At 37.9% G+C, this 22,807-nt stretch overlaps 1 protein-coding gene and 2 non-coding genes across 3 annotated transcripts; 1 reads left to right on the top strand and 2 right to left on the bottom strand.

The window, feature by feature from the left end:
• Positions 1 to 516: 516 nt before the first annotated feature.
• On the bottom strand, positions 517 to 15,243 carry unm_sa1261 (un-named sa1261). Its single transcript, XM_027141659.2, has 4 exons — positions 15,012 to 15,243; positions 9,537 to 9,759; positions 4,392 to 4,594; positions 517 to 3,410 (listed from the first exon to the last, which is right to left on the bottom strand). The coding sequence occupies exons 2-4, from the start codon at positions 9,706 to 9,708 to the stop codon at positions 2,568 to 2,570; spliced, it is 1,218 nt and encodes a 405-aa protein (XP_026997460.1). The 5' UTR covers positions 9,709 to 9,759; positions 15,012 to 15,243; the 3' UTR covers positions 517 to 2,567.
• Positions 15,244 to 21,450: 6,207 nt separating this feature from the next.
• Positions 21,451 to 21,569, bottom strand: LOC113639717. Its single transcript, XR_003439875.2, has one exon. It is a non-coding gene; the product is annotated as a 5S ribosomal RNA (ribosomal RNA).
• A 541-nt stretch (positions 21,570 to 22,110) lies between these two features.
• On the top strand, positions 22,111 to 22,229 carry LOC113639714. The gene has a single exon (XR_003439872.1). It is a non-coding gene; the product is annotated as a 5S ribosomal RNA (ribosomal RNA).
• Positions 22,230 to 22,807: the final 578 nt, after the last annotated feature.

The following is a 22,807-nucleotide window of genomic DNA, read 5'->3' on the forward strand; positions in this document are numbered from 1 at the left end:
TTTATGCCAGTTGATCACAGGGTGTCATGCACACACAGTCACACCTTATCAATTAGCATAGCCAGTTTGTCTACCTGCATGTTCTTGAAGAGTGGGAGGAAGCCATAGAATCCAGAGGAAACCCACACACTTGTGGAAATCATGCAAAAGTCCACATAGACAGCAACTGGATCTCAAGATGAACTTGGAGCTGTGATACAGCAATGCTACAGAGCTTGTTTAAATTGTCCATTTTTAAACATTAGCAAAGATTAATAAGTAATATTATAAAGGTATGTTTCCTGATATATATTTATAAGGATTTTAGGGACAATATGCCTCCTTCAAATAAGAGAGCAGAAGCCCAGACATCACTTCTACTAGATTTCTTTTGTTTTCAATGTTAAGGAAAGGTAAGGCCTACACTTGAGGCCTGGTCAAGTGAACATGATACTGATCAAACTACCGATAAATTGGAATATAAGGTTAAAGTAAAAAGAAAAATATAAGTAGAAAGAAATATGACAGCCAATACTGTTCTTCAGCCTTCTGCATCAAGGATATGTATTTATTTCAACATAATCTCTCCAGAACAATACCAACGCATGCAAATATCAACAGACAAGTCAATTAAAAAAAAAGTGTGTTTGTGAATGACAATGTCTGGTCATTGTTTGTTTCTTTCTTTTCTTTTTTTGGTTAAAAAAATGCTTTTCTATCACCAATTGTTGACAAGTGTTTATGGATTTCCAACAAAAGTTCAAAGTATCCAAGAGAAGGTTGTCTGACAGACTGCACCAATGTTCTAAATCTCCCCATTAGACCACATGTAGGAACAGAGACAATAAATGAAGCCCTACATGTATTTTTCTTTCCTTTTAAATTCCATTAAGATATCAATTTAAGAAAATCTGTGCTACTGTAACATATCACAACACATTTAATTTCACAAATCTAAAAGGTAGCACAGATAAAAAGACCCGTTTACATAGGTTTCATATCCATGCAATTTCAGAAAACACCCTTTTCAAAAATGTCACTTCAGATATTACTTTCTCCAATTTCTGATCAATTTCTTTAAAACACTTCTGCTACCATGCACTTATCAAAATTGGTATTGTAAAAACAAAACAAAAGAAAATCCCACGCAAATACATGGACAAAATAATAAAAACTATGCCATAAAATCTGTGTCAAATTCATGACATAGCAGATGTGTGGGGTTAGATCTTAATGAGAACCCCATATGAAGAAATTTTTGGTTTAGACAATTTATTGTTTAAAAAAATTTAACTTCCTTTGAAATTTGAGTGAGAGCTGAAAGAAAGCATCAAATGTAACATCTAAATATTTTCATAAATAGGCCACAAATGATTCACACACATCAAGTGATAAATCAAATTAAGTTCCAGATTTTGTAATAAGATTCAGAGTCTGTTATTTAAGTCAGTTTCTCAGTCACACATTCCAGTGGCACTGACTCACACCGTACTTCCTTTAATGACTTAAACTCGGCTATTGTGAGATATTACTCAGTGTAGCCATATATACCTGAGGAATTCTTAAAACACGTCAGTCAGACGTTTAAGTCAGAAAAATGCTTCCATGTGCACTTGTAAAATAGTCAAATAACACCTACAAAAGTGTTCTCTCTCAAAGTATAGACAGATGATTCTGTATTGCTGCATCAGAATCACTGGCTTACTTTGTGCAAAATTACTTTTTATTCTTTTCCATTTAAGCACAAATCAAACATTCTCTGTGTTCAGAATTGTGAGAGGCATTTGTATGCACTGTGATCACATTGGTGACATCATCCGAGCAATCTAGGCCTTGCTCACTATGAGAAGACCCATTGAAGCTCTCAAAAATGCACCATACTAGGAAACACCACAGAAAATGGCATGCATGTACAGTTCAGATTAAGAGTACATCTTAGGGAACTTCTGTTAACATTTTGGTTTAGATGGACTTTTTTTAACAATGCAACACACCATAATGGCAACTGGGAATGATTAAGTCTATACTGCTACAGTATAAAATAAATAGCAAAATATCAAGACCAAAATGAACAGCGCAAAAAAACCCTACATTTTTTATTGAAGTAACCCACTAACCAAATGGACAAGCACAAATAAGTACCACTTCCAAAAATCACATTATGAACATTTTCACATTATGTGTTTTTGTAGTTAGTCTCAGTAAGTACAACTTTGACAATTGTCATGATGATTTTTATTTTAACATATTGCTGTATGATGGTACAGGAAATTTTGCCCTATTTTTTTCCCCCCATGTGTGCACTGTTGCTAAAAGTGGACTGATTACATGTGAATTAACTTGGTTGAAATTCTGAGATACACAATCAGTGTGACTTGACTGTTTTCGATTTCTTGTATTCCCTCAGAGACGCTCATCATAAGGAACAATCAACAAGTCTGCCGCCATTCAACGTTTTCACCGTGTTCTTCACTCAGCATGAGATACGGAGCGTTTCCTCCTTGCTTAAGGACTTGAGTCCACACGATTGACGACTGGTTCCCAGTGTTTCGAGTATGTGTATAGTCTTTTTACCTTCTAGAGCCTTGCTACACACAGATCTCAATGGGCGTGGTCACAAGGATGCGGCCTCCATTACCGTTGGAGTCACGGGAGATGCGCTCGTAGCTGTTATTAGAGGAAGGAGAGTTGATGGTAGATACGGTGGAGTAGGGCTGTGCCACTGGCTCAATGATGATGCCTGCTTTGGACACAGCACACACAGGTGACAGGCTCTGCTGCTTCAGACGCTCCACCAGATCATCTTCCTCCGAGGATGAAGAGCTAAGCTCAGCCAGGTGCCCATTGAACACTGTGCCACTGGGTGAGGTAGCAGTGTTTCCGTTTTCTGTGTCTAGCATCCAGCAGTGGCAGAAGAAGGTGAGGACCTCATTGACGGAGCAGCGTTGCTCCTTCTCGATGGCCAGGAGGTGCCGGAACATCCGCAGTGCCTCGCTGGTAAAGCGGCGCCACTGTGATGGTACCACACACGCCCGTCTCCTTGGCTGCTGCTGCCAGCGTGCAAACTCCTCGTAAAAGGCGTCGCATGGTAGCGCCTTCTCCCATGGAAAGTTGCCTGTAAGCATGCAGAATAAAAGCACTCCAAAGGCCCACACATCGGTGCTGTAGTCCACAAAGAAACCATCATTGCGGCCAGGCTCACACAGCTCAGGTGCCGTGTAAGGGATGGTACCACTCACGCGCTTTACTGGTGAACCGGCCCGACGAGTCATGCCGAAATCTGACAGCTTGACCTTACGGCACTCCCGGTCGAAGATAAGCACATTCTCAGGCTTGATGTCACGATGCACCAGCTTCTTAGAGTGAAGGTAGTCTAGTGCCAAGGCCACCTGGTGTACACATCGCTTCGCAACACTCTCCGGCAGCCCCACCTATGCAAGATGATGGAGAACGCAATAAAGACATTAGCACAGACAACCTGGACCAGAAAATTAGACTGGTAATAAGCTGTGTAAGTTTAGTTATCATGGCATTAAGATTGTACAGAACATGAAATTTCATGCTAAATCCAATCCAAATCACAGAGCTAACATTTTCTTTAGCTATAAATATATACAAGGGTAAAAAAATATTTAAATAACCGACTGAGAAACCAGACAACACAGAGATGTAGAAATGGAGCTAGATCACTAATTATAGTGAAAGTTTTATTAAGTAACACAACAGTCATTTTGCATCATTATAGTGGATTGAAAATAACTGTCATAATATTAGAAAAATGCATAATTACATTAGAGGTCACATCTCACTGATATACATCACATTGCATACTTGAACAGAGTTTAATCAAACATGTCTTAATTTAAAAAAGTAACAACCATAATGCTTGAGCGAAACAATTCAACTGGAAGAAATTAAAAAGGTATCTTATTAAATATGATAGTAATTAGTAAAAAAGTAATTAGCAGAAAAAATGCTGATATCATTGGGGATACCTGGAAAAGCTGTTTTACTTTAAAAATGGGAAATGAACAAAGCCTAAAAAATACATTTAATAATGGAAAAAAATGGGCCAATAATACCCCTAGATTTTTTTTAGCATAGTTTCTTGGAAATAAAATAATTCCTTCTGCCATTTTAACATCACTGTGAAATTGGTTGTCTTAACTGTAGTTTTATTACTGTAATTGAATTACTAGTATTAGACAGTAGAATAGAACCTTGCTGTAACTCCACAGAGATGAGGACATACAGTAAACAGTTCTCTCTGTGCATGTCACATTTGGAATATAAATCTGAATTCAGGGAAATTTTTTACCCGGTAACCAATCTTTCGCATTTTTTATACCTTCTCCATACAATTCCTGAGAATATGAATAATTGTGTACTGATCTAGCCTCAGTTTTTCTCACCTGAGGGGGAATGATGTCAAAGAGGTCCCCAGCTAATGCATACTCTTGAGCAAAGATGTAATACTCTTCTGTCTCAAAAGCGATGCCGTACATGCTGATGATGTAAGGACACGGAGAAAGGTAGAGTGAGATGCTATACTCCCTCAGAAAGCTCTTCAGCTTAGTGGTTTTCTTCCTCAAGAACTTCAGAGCCATCTTAATGCCTGTGTAAATGGAAAAGGATTAACATTCAGCAGTGACACTGAGCCTAATGGAAAAGCTAATGAAATCTTTTGATTTAAATATTAAATAGTAGTGTTTCTTGACAGGTCATTAGATTTTTTTTGTTGCAGAAATGGATTAACTAAAAGAGCTTTTATCAGATCTATGAACATTAGAAGGGTAATTTTCAATGGTTCAGAAGAAACCTTAGGAAGGTTCTACAAAAATGAAGAACATTTTTTAAAATGCACTAAATATCCCCAAGTTGTATATTACAAATGGAATAATATTTACCATAGCATTTAGCATAATTCTGAGCCATTGATATACAGGGTGACAACAGTCTTATTTATGTTAAACAGCTTTAAAAAAAAAACAACGTATTTTTTTCTCTCTCTCTTATGTTCATTTATAAAGAATACAGTGTTCTTTTAATAAAAGAGAAACCACATGCATATAAACAGTCTTTAATAGTATATTTTTTCCCCTGCTATTCCAGGACAATGCTCCTGATGCTGTTTTTATCACTATTATATAAAACTAAGACAAGAAGGTTCATGAATGTTGAAGAATTGATTTCTTCCAGTAAACCCTTTGACTTCATTCATTATTTAAAGATGAGTCTGGCTAGCATCTTTGGGGAAATGCAGCAATGTTGCTGATGGAGATGAATTTAATGGTTTGACATGTCTAGCATGTCTTTCTCACCCTGAGTGGAACACTCATTACCTTAGGACAATGTAACAAATCACCAATGACATTTTCTTTTAGCTTAATTAAATCTCTAGAGTCCAGTGTGAAAGAAGCTTCTGACTGAAGTTCGTTCAAAGACGCTCGTCAATACAGGCAATTGTTATGGAAAGCTTGAGGGGAGGAATGAATGTCCCTCCATAACCTCTAGCTGTGTTACATAGATCAGCCAATCTATGAGTCTAAAGAACCAAAGAAAGACAAACAAAGTCACAGAATAACCAAAGTACCCAACATCTGCCGTAGCAGATGTGTTTATCTGTCAGAAATGCAAAGAGGTGGAACAATATTAGTAAAGAAATCTAAAAGCTATGGAGCATACTGGGTCCTTCAGATTAATTTTGAACATGACAGAATAATAACATTCTGTTAGATTCCAGTGTAAGAATAATGTTTCATTTGATGCAGACTACGTTTTCCCCACGTCTCTCTTCATGACTTCTAAAATGTTAACATATTAGAACAACTTGTCTTTGCCTTTATTAATGTTGATGTCCCTGTTATTTATTTACAGTCAGCAAAATGTATGCCTATATTTATACAAATAGCAGCTATTTCTCAGGGTATTTGCTATAATCTTAGACAAAGTCGTAATATAGGCAAAGAAAAGTAAGTGTAGATGTTTATGTTATGATGATAAACTGAAAAAAAATCCTTAATCCTTAAAGTGTGTTGTCTCATTTTACTTCCAATCACATTGCAGCATTATAATTTACTGCATTGTATACCAGCTGCAGAACCAGCTTCTTATGATAAGTAAGGGCATTTTCAGTTCAGGGGTCGAAAGGGTGTCCGAAATAGTACATGGATTATATTTGAGGTAAATCTAAAGCTTAGTAATCAATATCCTGTAGATCCAGAGTAGAAGTCCACAATAATTTCTCAGAAACATTCCTAATTGCAAAAATGGCAGAGTCAGAGTCAGTGAAATATTACAGAAATATAAATATGTAATGTTATAGTAACTGCCTATTGATTTGAGAAGTGGGACTGTATTTCTAGGACCATCTGCAGAGCTTTTCATGGTCAAGCCCATTTTGTAGAGTGCTTTATGTACAACATGAACCAAAGGCAGAGAGTGCTGGGGTTTAGGGTGATAACAGATGGCATGTTTATCTGTGACTCATTAAAAATCATCAGAACGCAGTGATTAACAGAGGGGGGTTTAGGCTGACGAGCAGGAGAGGTTTCCAAGCCAGCAAAGACAAACATGCCATTTGACCTAGGCTTCTCTTGCCTGTGCTGTTTAGAAAGAAACATTACTAGTTCAAAAGTCTTCTATTTCATGTCTACTGATTGCTAGAGCCCGGGTTAGGATATGATGCTGCGCAAAGAGTGGATCGAAAGGTATGCCTTCAGAGTGTCATGTTCCATAAGCTCATGCCAGTGTAGCCTTTTATTATTCGTCTGTTAATTATTCATTTTAGTACATAATTTAGTACATACATTTGTTCTCAGAAAGCTGTAATATTTCAGCTTCATGCTAAAGCCTAACCCATCTCCAAGCATGTTCAGAACAACTGCATTGTGGCCTTAGTGTTATACTCTGTTCACAGCTTTGACATTTATGCTGAAATTTTATGCAGAAATATCTGTAGGCGTTTTCCTTGCTTCTGCTGTGCACTATTACAGCATATCTTCTAAACTAAGCATGTTTCAGCAATTTTTCATGAATCTTAACTGTATTTGAGGTGATTCTGCTACAAAAAAAAATCATTGCATTAAGATCTAATGTGTCTGTCCTTCTGTATTAAATATATCCACACAACAATGGATACACTTTTAATGATTTGTTAATGAACACAGTGAATATCCATCCATCCCGACAGTCGATCCCCAAATTAAATGATTGCATCCAGCCTTAATCCCTGATGCTGTAGCCACATCATCTATAACAAAATAGCATTTATAATTAAGGTTAGCCATGGACAATGAATGATTGCACCACTGGAGTGACTTGCCTAGCAGCTGTACTGCTTGAGCATTGCCAATCTGTGCACCACTTCCATGATGATGCAGTTTCTAATCGAGTGCCTGATTCTCTGCTTACCTACAAGTCTAACAAATATGCTAGCACAATTTCCCTAAAACATGCTTACTCTAGTTCACACAGTCCTATATGAAGCATGTAGTTATTATTCCATGATAGTAACTACATGACTTTTAGACTTGGTGATTAAGAAATTAAGGAATCTTTGGATCTTTTTGGATGCTTTTCAGGTTAGTTTAGACTTTGCCAGCTCTGGGTTCTTAAGCTATCTCTTGGGTGTTTCCTCCAAAGGTCAGTTGTCTAAGTGAGACATACAAAGATAGGCTAGGCTTATAATTTTGTATGTCTCACTTGGACAACTGAGTGAGACATACAAAGATAGGCTAGGCTTATAATTTTGTTGCTCAGACCAGCTGCAGAGAGAATATAAATTACCACTTGCTTCTGGTGTAAAATCTTCACTACATCAAAGGTATGCTAGGCTAGCTGTCATATACAACCTCTGCAAAACCCAGAAGGCAAGGACAAGGTGAAAGCTGGTTAGGTAGGTGGTGTAGGAAGAAAGTAATTCTGATTAATCATGAATGGTGATAGTCAGGGCCACATTAAGCTAATGCATGGACTGGGGCTGTGGAAAATAACAGCCATTACAGCACCACACGAAAGTGACTTAAGTATTTACACACTGAACAGAAAACCTATCATTAAAACTATGCACTAAGGCTTAATCTCAAGAAAATATTAGGCCAATTAACACAAATGATATGCCTCAACTTTAAGCATTTCAGTCCAAACCTACTCCATTAGATTCCTGCTGCTTTAGTTATGCACTGAGCTCGACAGAATGGATTAAAATCTCACAACGTTACATTCCACATACTTTGAATGTTTTACAATGATATGAATATTGTCCTGAACCTTTATTTTGTACAGAACGGATGATGGATAATATGAAAAAAGGCTGTGCTGAAACCTCACTGTTACAGTATGATAGCATCCTGGACAGTGTGAGACAATCTCCTCAACCAGATCACTTCTTGTTTTATCACTTCCCAGCATCAGTAGGGTTGAATGTTGTTTAACTTTTACAGTTATCTCTTATTCTCCAACAACTTTCCTAACATTTGGAACAAAAGGAAACTGTCAAACCACAAAATAATAATCAATAAATTGATTGTAATTGTGTTGCAGATGAGGGGTGTCATGACAGTATCTCTCAGTATACCCCTAAATTTTTTGTAAATACTATTAAATCTTTTCATGTTTCAACACTGAAGAAATGACACTTTGTACAATGTAAAGTAGTGAGTGTACAGCTTGTAAAACAGTGCAAATTTGCTGTCCCCTGAGAGCAGGCCTTGTCATGGTCGACCAAAGAAGTTGAGTGCACGTGGTCAGCATCATATCCAGAGGTTGTATTCAGGAAATAGACGTATTTCTAGGTTGAAGGGGTGGGGGTTCAGCCTGTCAGTGCACAGACCATACGCCGCACACTGCATCAAATTGGTCTGCATGGCTGTCATCCCAGAAGGAAGGAAGCCTCTTCTAATGATGATGCACAAGGAAGCCCGCAAACAGTTTGCTGAAGCAGACTAAGGATTATTGGAACCATGTCCTGTGGTCTGATGAGACCAATATAAACTTATTTGGTTCAGATGATGTCAAGGTCTCTAACATCCACCAGCTCTGGAGTGGAAGACGACTCCAGTGGCAACCTGTGACACTCTGGTGAACTAAGAGGGTTAAGGCAGTGCTGGAAAATAATGGTGGCCACAAAATATTGACACTTTGGGCCCAATTTGGACATTTTCACTTAGAGGTGTACTCACTTTTGTGGCCAGCAGTTTAGACATTAATGGCTGTGTGTTGAGTTGTTTTGAGGGGGCAGCAAATGTACACGGTTATACAAGCTGTACACTCACTACTTTACATTGTAGCACAGTGTCATTTCTTCAGTGCTGTCACATGAAAAGATATAATAAAATATTTACAAAAATGTGAGAGGTGTACTCACTTCTGTGAGATACTTTATGCCAAGTTATGTTATGATATGCTTATATTAAGCTATGTTATGTAGTGGCCCCTGTGTGGAGCGTGGCCTTGGATGCTAGTTGTGGTAACTCAATGGCCCTAATTTAATAAATTTACTGAAATGCAGACCTATTTCAGAAGATAAAAAAGCATGTAAATGCTCCAGTGCTTACCTCTGATCTTGTGGACAACCAGATCCACTTTGCCATAAGTGCCCTTGCCCAGCTCCCTAATAACCTCATAATACTTATTAATGTCCAGCTTTTCCAGGTTCTGGGCCGCAATAAGCTGCAGTTCCTCCAAGATGTCGATGGAGGCACGAGATCCGATAGGGGAGGTGCTCATTCTTCCAGTGAAAGGAGACAGTTACTGCTGGTAATAAGTTCACTGAAAGTTCTGGAAAAAAAAAAAAAAAAAAAAAGATATAATATTTAGACAGAAGCTGAAATAAGGTTACAGAAATATTTTCACCTTGAGTTTAGCAGCATGACTTGAACCCTGCAGACAAAGAATTATTTTATCCTGAACATCAAGAAGACAAAGTTCAGAGAAGTTTAGTATCTAAGCCAAACGCTTTCTTATGTAACTTTCTCTATCCTACAGTAAACAAGCTAGTTTCTGTTCCCCCGAATCCCCTTTCAAGCTCTCAAGATTACAAGTCTTGTTTCACACCAGTCAAACAGAACCTAGGAACAGAGCATAGCCATACGTACCTTCTCATGAACCACTAAATTATATTGTTGCATCCTGACTTTTACTTTTGCATCGCAAAAAAACTTGCCACACAATTTTGCCCATTACATAACACTAAAATGTGGCTTCCACAAATAGTACAGTCAAGCTTATCACAAGAAATGGGCATTGGCTTTTTCTGTAACAAGTAACAGAAGGAATGAAACATGGTGGTTGACAGTGCAAGCTGGTGAATATGGCTAGACACAGCAGTCTAGTAAAATATAACATGCTAAATGTAAGCATACAGTCTTTAAAAAAGTTTTTTGAGGAAAGGAAATGTTGACAAAGCATCTTAGTAAGGTATTAGTAACCACAAGTAAAGATAATTTTCATACTCATAAAAATCATTCAGCTCTCGTGCCATGTGGTGGGGGACATCATAATCCTGGATGAGACCACTCCAATCAAACGAGAAATGGTTCCTCATTGCATAAAGATAATCAGTTGAAATTAATTTCTACTGATTTGCTCAAAGGCTTCCCTCAAATGAAGTTGACCCAAACCATGTTAGCAAAATACCCCCCACATTATAACAATGTACTATGTATAAGAGCCTTTTTTTGTCCTTTAATATGACACCTGTATGTGTGTACTGTATGTATAGATGTCACATTTAAATACATTTTCAAAGCTTAATGTTACACTATCATGAGCTGAAGGATAATTTATTGAGCTATTTTATGCTTCAGCATACTGACTGGTGTGATTTCTCAATGACTAAATAGACTTCACACTCCCGACTGGCTGCCAGAGCTAGTTAATGGAGACAAATGTGGTGAATGAGACAGGATGCAGATCACATCCTGTCCATAGATGCCATCTGTGGAGATTTGATACTCTGTACGTGAGAGGGGGTGTGCTGTATAAAAAAAAGACACTCGCTGTTTGTTTTTTTAATCTGCATTTAAGGACAAAAATTTGTAACACACCACCTAACCTAACATTAATTAACTATTTAGAATTTGATTACTTTCTGCCCGAATATAAAGTTTTAACCTAATGAATACTATTCTGTTTCGTGCATATCAGCACACATGGTGGCTCCATAATTTAAACCTACAAATGACATGATTAACTTTCTTTAGGCGAACTGAGCATTGTCATTGTCAGCCATATTCTACCAAAGAAGCCAGATAGCTTTCAAGGTTGTCAATTGCTTTTCTAAGTCAAATATTAGCTTAACTCTCTTCACTGAGTCTTAGAGGTTGGGAGAATCAGTTTCAGCCATATTAGATTCTTTAATTCACCAAAAACACACAAACAAACAACCAGACCTGTACACATGTACACATGTGCAACTGGATTTGTATGCGGCACATTTTATTCCTCAGCAAAGTCTTCAGATATCTAATCCCCTCCTCAGCCCACCCGGAGTGTGTAAGAGGAGAAAATTCAGAACCTAGTAATATACATGATATACTACAACCACCATCAAAGCCTTGCTGCAACAATTACTGGTTGGCTTCCCAGAAAGAATGTGCAACCATGGACAGCAACCTCTGTCTGTAATTAGGTTTAGAGAAGACCTTGGAGGTCCTGTTAGTGCTTACACACACACACACACACACACACACACACACACACACACACACACACACACACACACACACACACACACACACACACACACACACACACAGTCTGAAGGAATCAACACAGTCAATTAAATCAAACTTGCTTTCACTAGTGTATTGATGTCCATCTCATAAAAAAAAACCCAAAAAAACTCCAAATGAGACTGTGTGATTTTTAAACTGATTATCCACCTTGTTTGATCACAAACAAACTTCAATCAGATTAGATTTCATCAGGTTTTGTATTTTTTTTATTTTTTTTTTTAACAAATGTTTAAGCTAAACTAAGCTAATCAGTCCAGCTATTAGCATATGTAATTCAATTACTTGTAAACAAACCACCCCCCCACTTCATGAGGATATAGGCGGTTGCCTAGGCCGGCAACATTCTCTGGGGTTCTGCCCAGCATGCAGGTTTCAGACATGTTCTTGACTCAGAATTGTATTTGGTCTGTGTTGCGTGGCATGCAGGTTGCCCACGACTCACTGGAAATGAATTCTTTAGTGGTACACCGCCCAGTACTGCTGTCTGTGTGCTAATGAAAGCTCACCTGCTAGAAGCCTCAAATATGGAAGGGATGATATTTATATAACAAAAAACAACTCAAGTGAGACTGCAAAAATAAAATGCTTCCCTAGTCCTGATGTACAACAGGTATCATAGGATGATAACGTTGTCTCAATGAAAACCAGGAGGACTAAATATTAGATTCAGGTATAATAGCACTGAATAGAAGCAAGCTGATTTTGCTCAGTCATTTCTCATGTATATTGTATTTTCATTTTTTATTGATATTATTGTATATATTTCTGCAATAAAAGCTTATCTCGGGGGGGGGGGGGGGATTAAGAGTGTCTTGTCTGATTTCGCCTCGCGCACCAAGTAATCCAAAACGAGCACTGATTTCCGTCAAGTCTGCAAAATGGTAAATCGTCCAACACTCCGAATCAAGAAAGTTGACTTCAACTGTGAAACAGCTTCTCTAAGGTCCATGTTTGCCTGCAACAGCACTACACAACAAAGGTCTCACAAGCTAAGGAATTGTGCAATGATGCAATGGCTTGCTTCATGCATCTCTGCTTGCAGAATCGGCTAAGCACAGCTCAATCACCCCCACCCCCATTCACCACTTATTATCGCAGACCACTGGCTTGCTGCTCCTCTATCCCTCTCTCACCACAGTTACTGCACAGTCGACATCGCAGCAAGCATCTCTCAGCCAACAAATCAATGCCAAATACTCCGCTAAGCTTTGTGCATTTAAAAACCATTTCTAATGACTTAATCAATGTTGCAATGGCAGTTCAGGAGGCTGTACAGTCTCTCCATGCTTCAGGCTGTACGAAGACATCTAGAAGTATATATACTTCTAAGAATATATATATATATATATATATATATATATATTTAGAAGTGGACAAAATTATAAAACCTGCGTTATTGTCTTTAATGGACAGTTTGCATTAAATCCATTTTAAAATCAGTTAAAATATGGTATAGTTCAGGACTGCACCAAACGCGACGATACATTGTGTTTGCGTACATCAAATCCTGCACAGTATTTCTATTTCTAAATACAGTGAGCTGATTGAATGAAGACAGAAGTCTATTTTAGGGCTTTGGTTGTTCTCTCTTCTCAAGTGTGACTGAAAATGCAACTGAAAATGCGAGTGATGTTCAGAATTGCTCTGATGTCCTGCAGCAAATCTGCTTCTGAGCTTTGTTAAGCCTTCCTGGAATTGTTCAGTGATCTGTAACATATTCAGTACACATAGAGCTGTACGAGTTTGTGCAAGTGTGCGTGTGTGAGAGAGAGAGTGTTACCTATCTATGACTGAACGACGAGTAACAAGGTGGAATCTTCAGTGAGGCCTGCTGACTCAACCAACTTTATTGTCTCTATCTCACTGATCGTGCCACTCTTTCAAAAACAAGACTATAAATGTCAGCTCATATTACAATTTCCTGAAAGAAACACAGTATGCTTGTATGATCCATTGTGTATTCTAACATCTTTTGTAACCTTCAGTAGTAAGCATGCAAAAAGAACATCACTAGGTTTAGTCGTCATTGATTTTGCAGTAACTGAAATGCAAAGCAAATTTTGTGTATTCAGTTTATGCATAAAACTGCTCAGACCACCCTGAATGTGTAAGGGCAGAAAATTCACGGTCTAGTAGTATAGGTGCTATACTTCTTCTAGCAAAGGCTTATAAGAATTACTAGTTGGCTTCCTAACATGAATGTGCAACCATGGACAGCAATGTCTGTAATAAAGTACAGAGCAGACCTTGGAGGCCCTGTTAGTGCTGGTCTACTTGCTGTTTTTGTTCAACCTGCACCCAAGTGCCCATGGTTACACACACAAGCACATATGCACACACAGACACACACACTCACACACAGTGTTCATGGCGATCACATTAAAGACGGCAGTGCCTTCAGTCAGCATGTCCTTTGTATGCCTGCCTGGAATTACTAAGCTCATTTTTGTATGTGCAAATACCACTGGCAGCTCTATATAACGACCGTTGTGCAAACTCAAGCTAATGAGTGCACACTACAAGCATAACACCTCCCTCTCAGCCAACTGCTTGGCTAATATCAGGCTGCAATAATGACAAGGTGTGAAGTCAAACACGGCTTGCTCACAAAACACTATCTTCCCCTGAGGAACAAAAAGAACAGGATGTGGATATTTCAAGCTGAGATCATCTCAACACTCCAGTGTGCACTGTCAGAGAGAGAAGGGGAATGAATACTGTCACTTCAGTATTTTGTTCACCTCGCTTAGTGTTTTTGCAATTGGCTTCTTGCAATCAATGCAACAGTGCATTGATCAGCTTGTCAGGAATTGCACTGGTATTGATCTGTAAAGGTGCCTGATCTGGCATACATCTGTAAGACTCTCGCTTAAACCCTTGTGTGTGTGTGTGCGTCTGTATGTGTATTTGACTGTGTGTGTGTCTGTGTGTGCGCGTCTGTGTCCGTGTGTGTATTTGACTGTGTGTGTGTGTATGTATTTGATTACATGCTCGTGTGAACATGTGCGAATTATTTCTACAAAAGCAAACAAATAACAGAAAACCTAAACACACTGCATGCGATGCTCCATGTGCTATTCACATCCATGATCCCGGTCAGTTGACGTCTTCCTTTAAAAGCACAGCTTCACGTAAATACACGTGTCAACACCACAAAACAGAAGTACACGGATTTTGGTAGTCGCTTTTTTCATTCTGCAACATCAGTACAACGATTTACTGTGTACCGAAACATTGATCCAAATGAAAACCTGCTTAATCACACGCATCCGTGCCAATAAGACACGTCCCTACCTTGTGTTTCTTCTTCTTCTTCTGTTTAAAGCGCACTGCGTGCACCAGCTCCCAACGTCATCGCGTCTCGACGACAGTTTTGTCTATATCATTGGAGTAGATTTGCACAATCTTTGCTTTACTCTCTCACTGTTTCACACACCTGAGTCCTGTATCTGAACGGCGCGTTCCTCTTATCTATTATTGCTTTGGCTGGGACTAGGTGAAATAGGGAGAGATGAAACCACGCCCACTGCGCCAAGCAGCCAATCAGAACTGACCGCTGAAGCCACGCTACCTTTCAAGCCCCATATTACTTTACAATATAGTACGCCGCAATAATGCCTAGAGATATCGAAGTTTTTCCTCTACTTAGCTACTATATATTATGATAGCACTCAGTCGGCTTCATACACCCGCACTGCGCATGTGCGAACGAGCACATGCACAGACCGGTGATACAATCTTAAGCATGGCCTTCTTTATAAACACATGTAGTATTTATTCGACACATTAGAATCATCAAGACTTCAAGCTTTTATGAATTACATAAAAAGTTAACACTAAACTGTGAGGTCCTGTAAGTAAGGTCTCACATGAACCTTTCTGGTCGCATTGAATGATCAAGGAATGATCAGTGATTGAAAAACCTAACGTTTTAACCCAAAAAAACACAAAAACAAAGCTACAAGCTAGTAAGAAGATAAACTAGATAGATATATAACACTATATACTGAACTGTAAAATTTCTCGACACTTCCATATAAATGATTTTAAATAAAATCCCAAAGACGAGTCAGTAACAGGATATTTCATTACTGATATTTGGCTTTGACATTGACATTGTTTTTTAAGTGCAACTGGGAATATATTATCTAATGTTAAAGCTAATATCACAGTTCTATCCATTTCCTTTAGTTTGAGCGTTAGGTCTACCTGCTATTCTGTGGCCTACAGCACATCACCTTAGTTGAGATGTCTCTTATCCAATTTTCCAGTGAAGCCTATTCAGACTAGTGCCAACAAGTTTGTTAAAAGCACATGTCCTGATGACTATGGGAATTAATTAGTTTGCTAAGGAGCACTCTGTGTGAGTACTTTATTGTGGTTGTTGTTTTTTTTATTAAATAAATTCCCTTGAAATTTGAATAATGAGGTCCCTTGGTCTTTTTTCTCTAGGTAACGTATTGACGTACCTGTCACCATGACAAAAGTACAAGAAATTCACAACATGTACACTGTTGCTGCAGAAAAAGCAGTTTTTGCACACACATAAACAAAACAGCATCAAATTGGGGAAAGACTATGAATATAATAGTGTATATAAAATGGTACAGTGGCAGGTTCCTGTACTTTTGCCATCATGCAATTGGTTTCTTTCTCTTCAGCTTTACAACATTGATTCTTATTTAAACAGTTCTCTCTCTCTCTCTCTCTCTCTCTCTCTCTCTCTCTCTCTCTCTCTCTCTCTCTCTCTCTCTCCTCATCACCTCATTAAAAACATCTAGGCAATCATTACTTTTAACACATTCTTCTTTTGTTGAAAGGCATCTAAACAACTACACTGGGTTTAATGTTAAATGCACTAAAGGATGCCTCAACATCTGAGGATAGTGCTCTCAGGTAATGAAATCTTATGTCAAAAAGATTCTATTCTATTTAATTGTAATGCTGATGGCTATGGGTAAGTTGCAGACAGAGCTCTGTATCTTGTTAAGATATTCTGAATAATTTACCTGTGCTTGTCTGTCATTTCAAGGCTTCTACAATGTTCATTTTGTTTTTCACTCACCAAACGCATAGATAGATATTAGTGCTTTGCTGGTTTAGTAATTTTCATTTAAAAAATCAAGTAATAACTGAGATAACGACTACCGTCCTCTTCTGGCTGTAGTGCGGGCAAACCAGCCGCATCAATTCCACAGTAAAACTGGAACAGAGCCAGACTTTTCTGCAGAACACAAGATATCCAGAGTGATTATTTCCATGCAGGCAACCGTTGCCTGTTAAATTATGGTGATTTGTGTGGTAAAGCTCATTACTGTCAGCGACAGACTTGTTTTCTCATGCTGCAGTTAATTTACAATCCACAGGCTCTTGGCTTGTGTCCTAAAACAAATGTCCACTACTCTTCCATCTTCTTTTCTCCTTACTGAATTCCCTGATCTCTTCTGTTTGGCAAAAGGGAAATATTTGCTGAAACAGAGCCATACTAGAATCTGATGCAGAAATACTTTGGTTATGATTGGACATGATGTTCATTAATCTGAGTGGGTTATCAAATTATTAGTGCCCTTGACCACATTACTGACATCTTCAACAGATTAGCAGTTGAATGTCTGACTGTATCAGTGCAGTGAAACAGAGTTCTGACCCTGGACCATTTCAATAGGCACAGAACAAAGAGGAAAATATAAGAATTTAGAGTGGTAGTGTTATGTAACTGAATAGGGACATTTACAGCTCAGATTGGGTATTGTCAAAGCACACACTGATTGAGTGTGGTTTCACGTGGTAGATGATTGGGTATGGTTTCACAGAAAGACATAATGAATTAGCCTCTGTCTGGTCCAAAACATAGCAAACCTGACAGCTGACAGAGTTTATATATTAAGTGGCATGACCCATAAGCAGTAGAGAGAGTGCATCTGCAGGGGGGGAACAGAATACCCAGCACATGCCACTGCACATGATTGAGTATTCCACCTGGATAGACAGCCTTTATTCTGCAGCAACCTTTCAGACTGGCAGGTGGCCATGACGAAGGCTTGCTTTGGTGAGATTGCAATACCTGATACAGAACCCAGAAAAAGTACACTAGAAAAAGGCATAAGCTTTTAGTTCAATGTGTATAGTTTCATTTGCCAAATGTAACTGAGCATTATTAAGAGTGTGGGTGGGCATGCTCTTGTAAATGTGAGTGAGCAAAAAGAAAGAATAGTATATATATATATGTGTGTGTGTGTGTGTGTGTGTCTGCAGGTGTGTGCTTTAAATAAGTAATGCACCTGGTCACTGAAGGACACAAGCAAGTATTCATTCTTCTGTTCATAAAACTGCAAGTCTGGTTTTGAAAGAAAGATTGGATTTAGCACACAGAATACTAATATTGTCTTATTAATGCTGTGCCACAGCTCTGCCTCTCCCAAAATGAAACCAGAATGATTACAGATGCACAACCTGTGATATGCATCTAAACTATGAAGGGAACTGGAACAAATGCACTGCAAGGCCACTCCTGGATTCTTCGTTTCATTAAAAGCAAATCTTGATCTGACACCCTCTGACCTCGTCCCGCTGAGGGAGGGAGGATGACAGGGACAATCATTGCTTTCTTCTTTGCACAGAAGAGCTGCTTGTCATGATGATGACTAGTGGGGAGGCTGATGGGAAGCACATGATGTTGGTTTGATCATAGTCCATGTTTACTATCAGTCAAAACTGGTGTGTGGTGAAGCCTTCAGTTTCTTATAACCAAAAGCTGTGCGATTTTAAGGCATGAAAGTGATGTGAAACAATACACAATGATTATTTTACCACTGAAAAAGACTGAAGCATAAAATTTTAATCCTGCCAAAACCCTATCTCAGGGACACAGTGTCCTGCCAAACAATTTTAAAGCATGTGCACTGGCATAAATTCTGTAATCACAGAACACACCACCAGGGGATTTTCACCCCAGAATCTTTAATATAAAAGCAGATTCAAAGGCATTTCATTTATGCACTGGATATCACAAAAGAAATGGATATCACAAAATAAACTATATCTCAATACTCTGAGACATGATGTGTATTATAAGGTACGGTATAGATTTGCTAACAAGCAGTGATATTGCATTAAAAAGCAGTGTGCTTGGTAATGGTTTCATTGAATTGCTACAACATGAAGAAAACAAATCAAAAACATTGAAACACTTCTGACATAACTGATTACAATATATATATATATAAACAGAATATTGTCATATTGCCCAGCACAGTTATAACACAGTTGACTGAATATCAGAACTAGCCAGGAATAGACAGGACTTAAGCATGCGAATAAATGGGTCTTGGCTCAGGCAGTAATTATTAAACCTATCTATCTGTCTTATTTAAACAGCTCTCTCTCTCTCTCTCTCTCTCTCTCTCTCTCTCTCTCTCTCTCTCTCTCTCTCTCTCTCTCTCTCTCTCTCTCTCTCTCTCTCTCTCTCTCTCTCTCTCTCTCTCTCTCTCTCTCTCTCTCTCTCTAGGACAGCCTAGTCTAGGACCAATATATTGTGGACCTTTATTTGTTTTCCTTTATTAATCATTTGCATGAACTGAAAATAAATGACCACTTTTCTGTAAATTGTACTCCTGGATCTTTCTTTCACTAAATATTTGTCAATAAAATTTGTTCCATCAATGTAAAATGAAAATATTTTAATTGTGTTCATTCCTTAACCCTACTTCAAAGACATTTGCTTTATTTGACACAAAATTTATTATTCTGTATTCTATTGGGACAGAATTGTAAGATGCAAAAAAAAAAAAAATCCAAAATCCAAATCCAAACCAGTACGAATGATCTTTAAGTTTCAAAATTAAAGATTTGAAAATGGTTGGTTGTGCTGTTACAAGAAAACGTCAACAGCATGTGGAATGATGCTGTTACCACAACAAAGTTATGTTAATTTCTTATAGTATTATAACCCAATAGTGTTTCATTCTTTTTATACAACAGCACTCTATCACATTGGAGACTATTTTTCATCCCTTCACCCTAATGTCTCCCCATTATCCTACAAATATCATAGAGGTAAAGCCTAACACTTGATTCCTCTGAGACATGTGAAGAATGCGAGCAGCAAGTTTTCAATCTGCTGCTCATACTGCATCAGATGAAGTATTACATACTTAAAGTACTGTGCCGTTTTCCACATATACTGTATGAGTTTACTGATGCCTATGATTGGCAAGCATGTCTGATTGACATTCAGAAGAGAACATGCTATCCCTCCCACCCAGAGAGCACGGACAGTCTTTCTCCTGGCTATGAATAGCAGTGGCATTGTAGGGATTTGCTCTTGCAGTTTTGCAACAGAAGCAGACACACTTTTCTGTTACTATAGAAACAATAAAATATTGACAAAACAAACACATTATTATCGATATGTAATTTACTTTTAAGCCTGCACTGCTGTCAAAGCTGATGTTATCTATATTAATCGACACCTTTTCAACATATCAGAATAAGGATTATTAATTATTTTCAGCACACATTCTTGCTATTTATGGGAAAGCCACTTTTTTCAAATCATGTTTCATGTTATAAGAACACTACTAATCAGATTTCCCTGAGTATTGTAGGAATATAAAAATAACCAATGGATGTATTTAATTTGGAGGACATTGATGCTTTTTTAATCCTCTACACTGTCCATTGTTTGACTAATGCTTTCACGACTAAATGAGGGAAACTAAAATTATATTTTCGATCCTCTTTATTGAGCCTGTTTTTTCCCCGACAGCTCCCACCTGGCTGTCCATGTGAGCAGCACCTCAAGCAGTTCAGCCATCTCTATTCATATCTCAGTCTCCTTTTGTTCCTTTACAGCCTCCTTACTACCCTTTCCTAGTGGAAAAGGAGAATGGTCACATGTGAAATCATGTGGTGAAGAAGATAGAAGATGATTCTGCTTGCTGGTTTGTGCTTGGGGTTTGGAAAATGAGTATTGCATGTAGCCTACAAAAGTCAGCTCAATCACAAAGTGGACATCCTGGTCGCATAATTTACAGTCTAAGGCAAACAACTGCCAAACCTTAATTTCAGAGCTGGGGAAATGATTGAAAATCTTATAGTTACTAAGGTTATTGTACATGGTTTTAAAATTCTGTATTGCTTGTGTTAGATATTATCAGCAGCCTGAGGTCTGGAGTCTAGAGACCCTACTAAAGCTGCTGACTTATTGAGAACTCACAAAAGGTCAAAACAATACTATTAGCTTTATAATCTCCCTGACCATGTAAAGTACACACAGTTGCTAGCCAGTAAAATGTCCACTCATCCTGCATTTAGGGATTGGTTGCCTCTATATGGCACCGACCTATTCAGTAGTACCACCTGCTGGAGAAGAAGATATAAAAAATCTCAATTAAAAAATATATATTAAAAAAATATATTTTTACTACTACTGATTAGCATAATAATAATAATAATAATAATAATAATAATAATAATAATAATAATAATAATAATAATAATATTTGACCAAAGGTGTATTTTCAAATGAATAAAACCCAATTTACTGATATCTTAAATGGCATAAAAATGAGTCCTATCCTGGTCTTCTAAGCTCATTTACTACTATACAGTAATGCATTTACTATTTACATTGAGACACTCAGATTTTCCAATCTATAGGAGTTTTATATGTAGTAGTTTTATCTGATGCTGATAATGTATTTATGCTACGTAGTATGAACAGGAAAAAAAAAGCTTACAGCACCTGGTATTCCCAGGCGGTCTCCCATCCAAGTACTAACCAGGCCCGGCCCTGCTTAGCTTCCGAAATCGGACGAGATCGGGCGTTCTCAGGGTGGTGTGGCCGTAAGCGAAGACAGAACTAAAATAGCTCTATTTAATCATTTTATATCATTCGCGTGTCAGGCAGAAATGATATGGAGTGCAGTGATGCAAAGTGAAATGCATTGTATGATATCATACGACAATTATACAAACACACACACACACACACACACACACACACACACACCAACATTCTCCATCACAAACAAACAGTCACCATCGCACACACACACACACACACACACACACACACACACACACACACACACACACACACACACCAACATTCTCCAGTATTTACTGTATTTAAGAATTCTATATCAGACACGTAAGAGTGCAGTGATGCAAAATGAAATGCATTGTATATCACACAAACATACAATTATACAAAAATTTCACCTTGTGTTACATGGCTTTGGCCCAAAACTAAAACTTTCAATGCAACAATGTATATTTAGTTCATTATACAAAAAAATATCAACACTATATTGTATTGCAGTATTTCATAAACGATGTATAACACAGATGACTGACCTTGATAAATAGGGATGTATAAACATCTGCTTACGCTTACGGCCACACCACCCTGAGAACGCCCGATCTCGTCCGATCTCGGAAGCTAAGCAGGGTCGGGCCTGGTTAGTACTTGGATGGGAGACCGCCTGGGAATACCAGGTGCTGTAAGCTTTTCTCCCATCATTAGCTTTTCATCGTTAATATTTTATCGATTACTAGTGTATCATTACAGTTTGCACTTATACACCAAATATAGAATATTTGTTTATACACCAACCTGATCTAATACAAATTACAGATTTGTAACGTTTCGGGTTTCATATCTTTACTTTTATATAAAATATTGATTTTGACAGATTTTAATAGCCTTAATGTTTAATTTTTTGAGTGCGTTTTAATGTCATCTCCCTTGTAAAAGAAACCAAACATGCCATTTTACTTAAACCTGCCAGAGGGAACATGATGTGCTGCTGGTCCCAATTCAGAGAAAAAAAGTCAGTGCAAGTAGCGCCCCCTTGTGGACAACTGTCCACACTGAAAATAGTCAGTGATTTATAAACTAGTTCCATGATCAGAAAACATAATGATCGCGCAGAATTTTAAATCTGTAAAAAAATATATATATAAAAAAAATAAAAATATGAAACGAATATAATACAACAATCTGATAAAATAGCTGATAAAATAATGATTGAATACATTTCTTTTTAAAATGTGATAAAAGGTACAGAATATGCGCACAGAATAAC

Source organism: Tachysurus fulvidraco, chromosome 15 (assembly GCF_022655615.1).
Source record: "Tachysurus fulvidraco isolate hzauxx_2018 chromosome 15, HZAU_PFXX_2.0, whole genome shotgun sequence".
Lineage (NCBI taxonomy): Eukaryota > Metazoa > Chordata > Actinopteri > Siluriformes > Bagridae > Tachysurus > Tachysurus fulvidraco.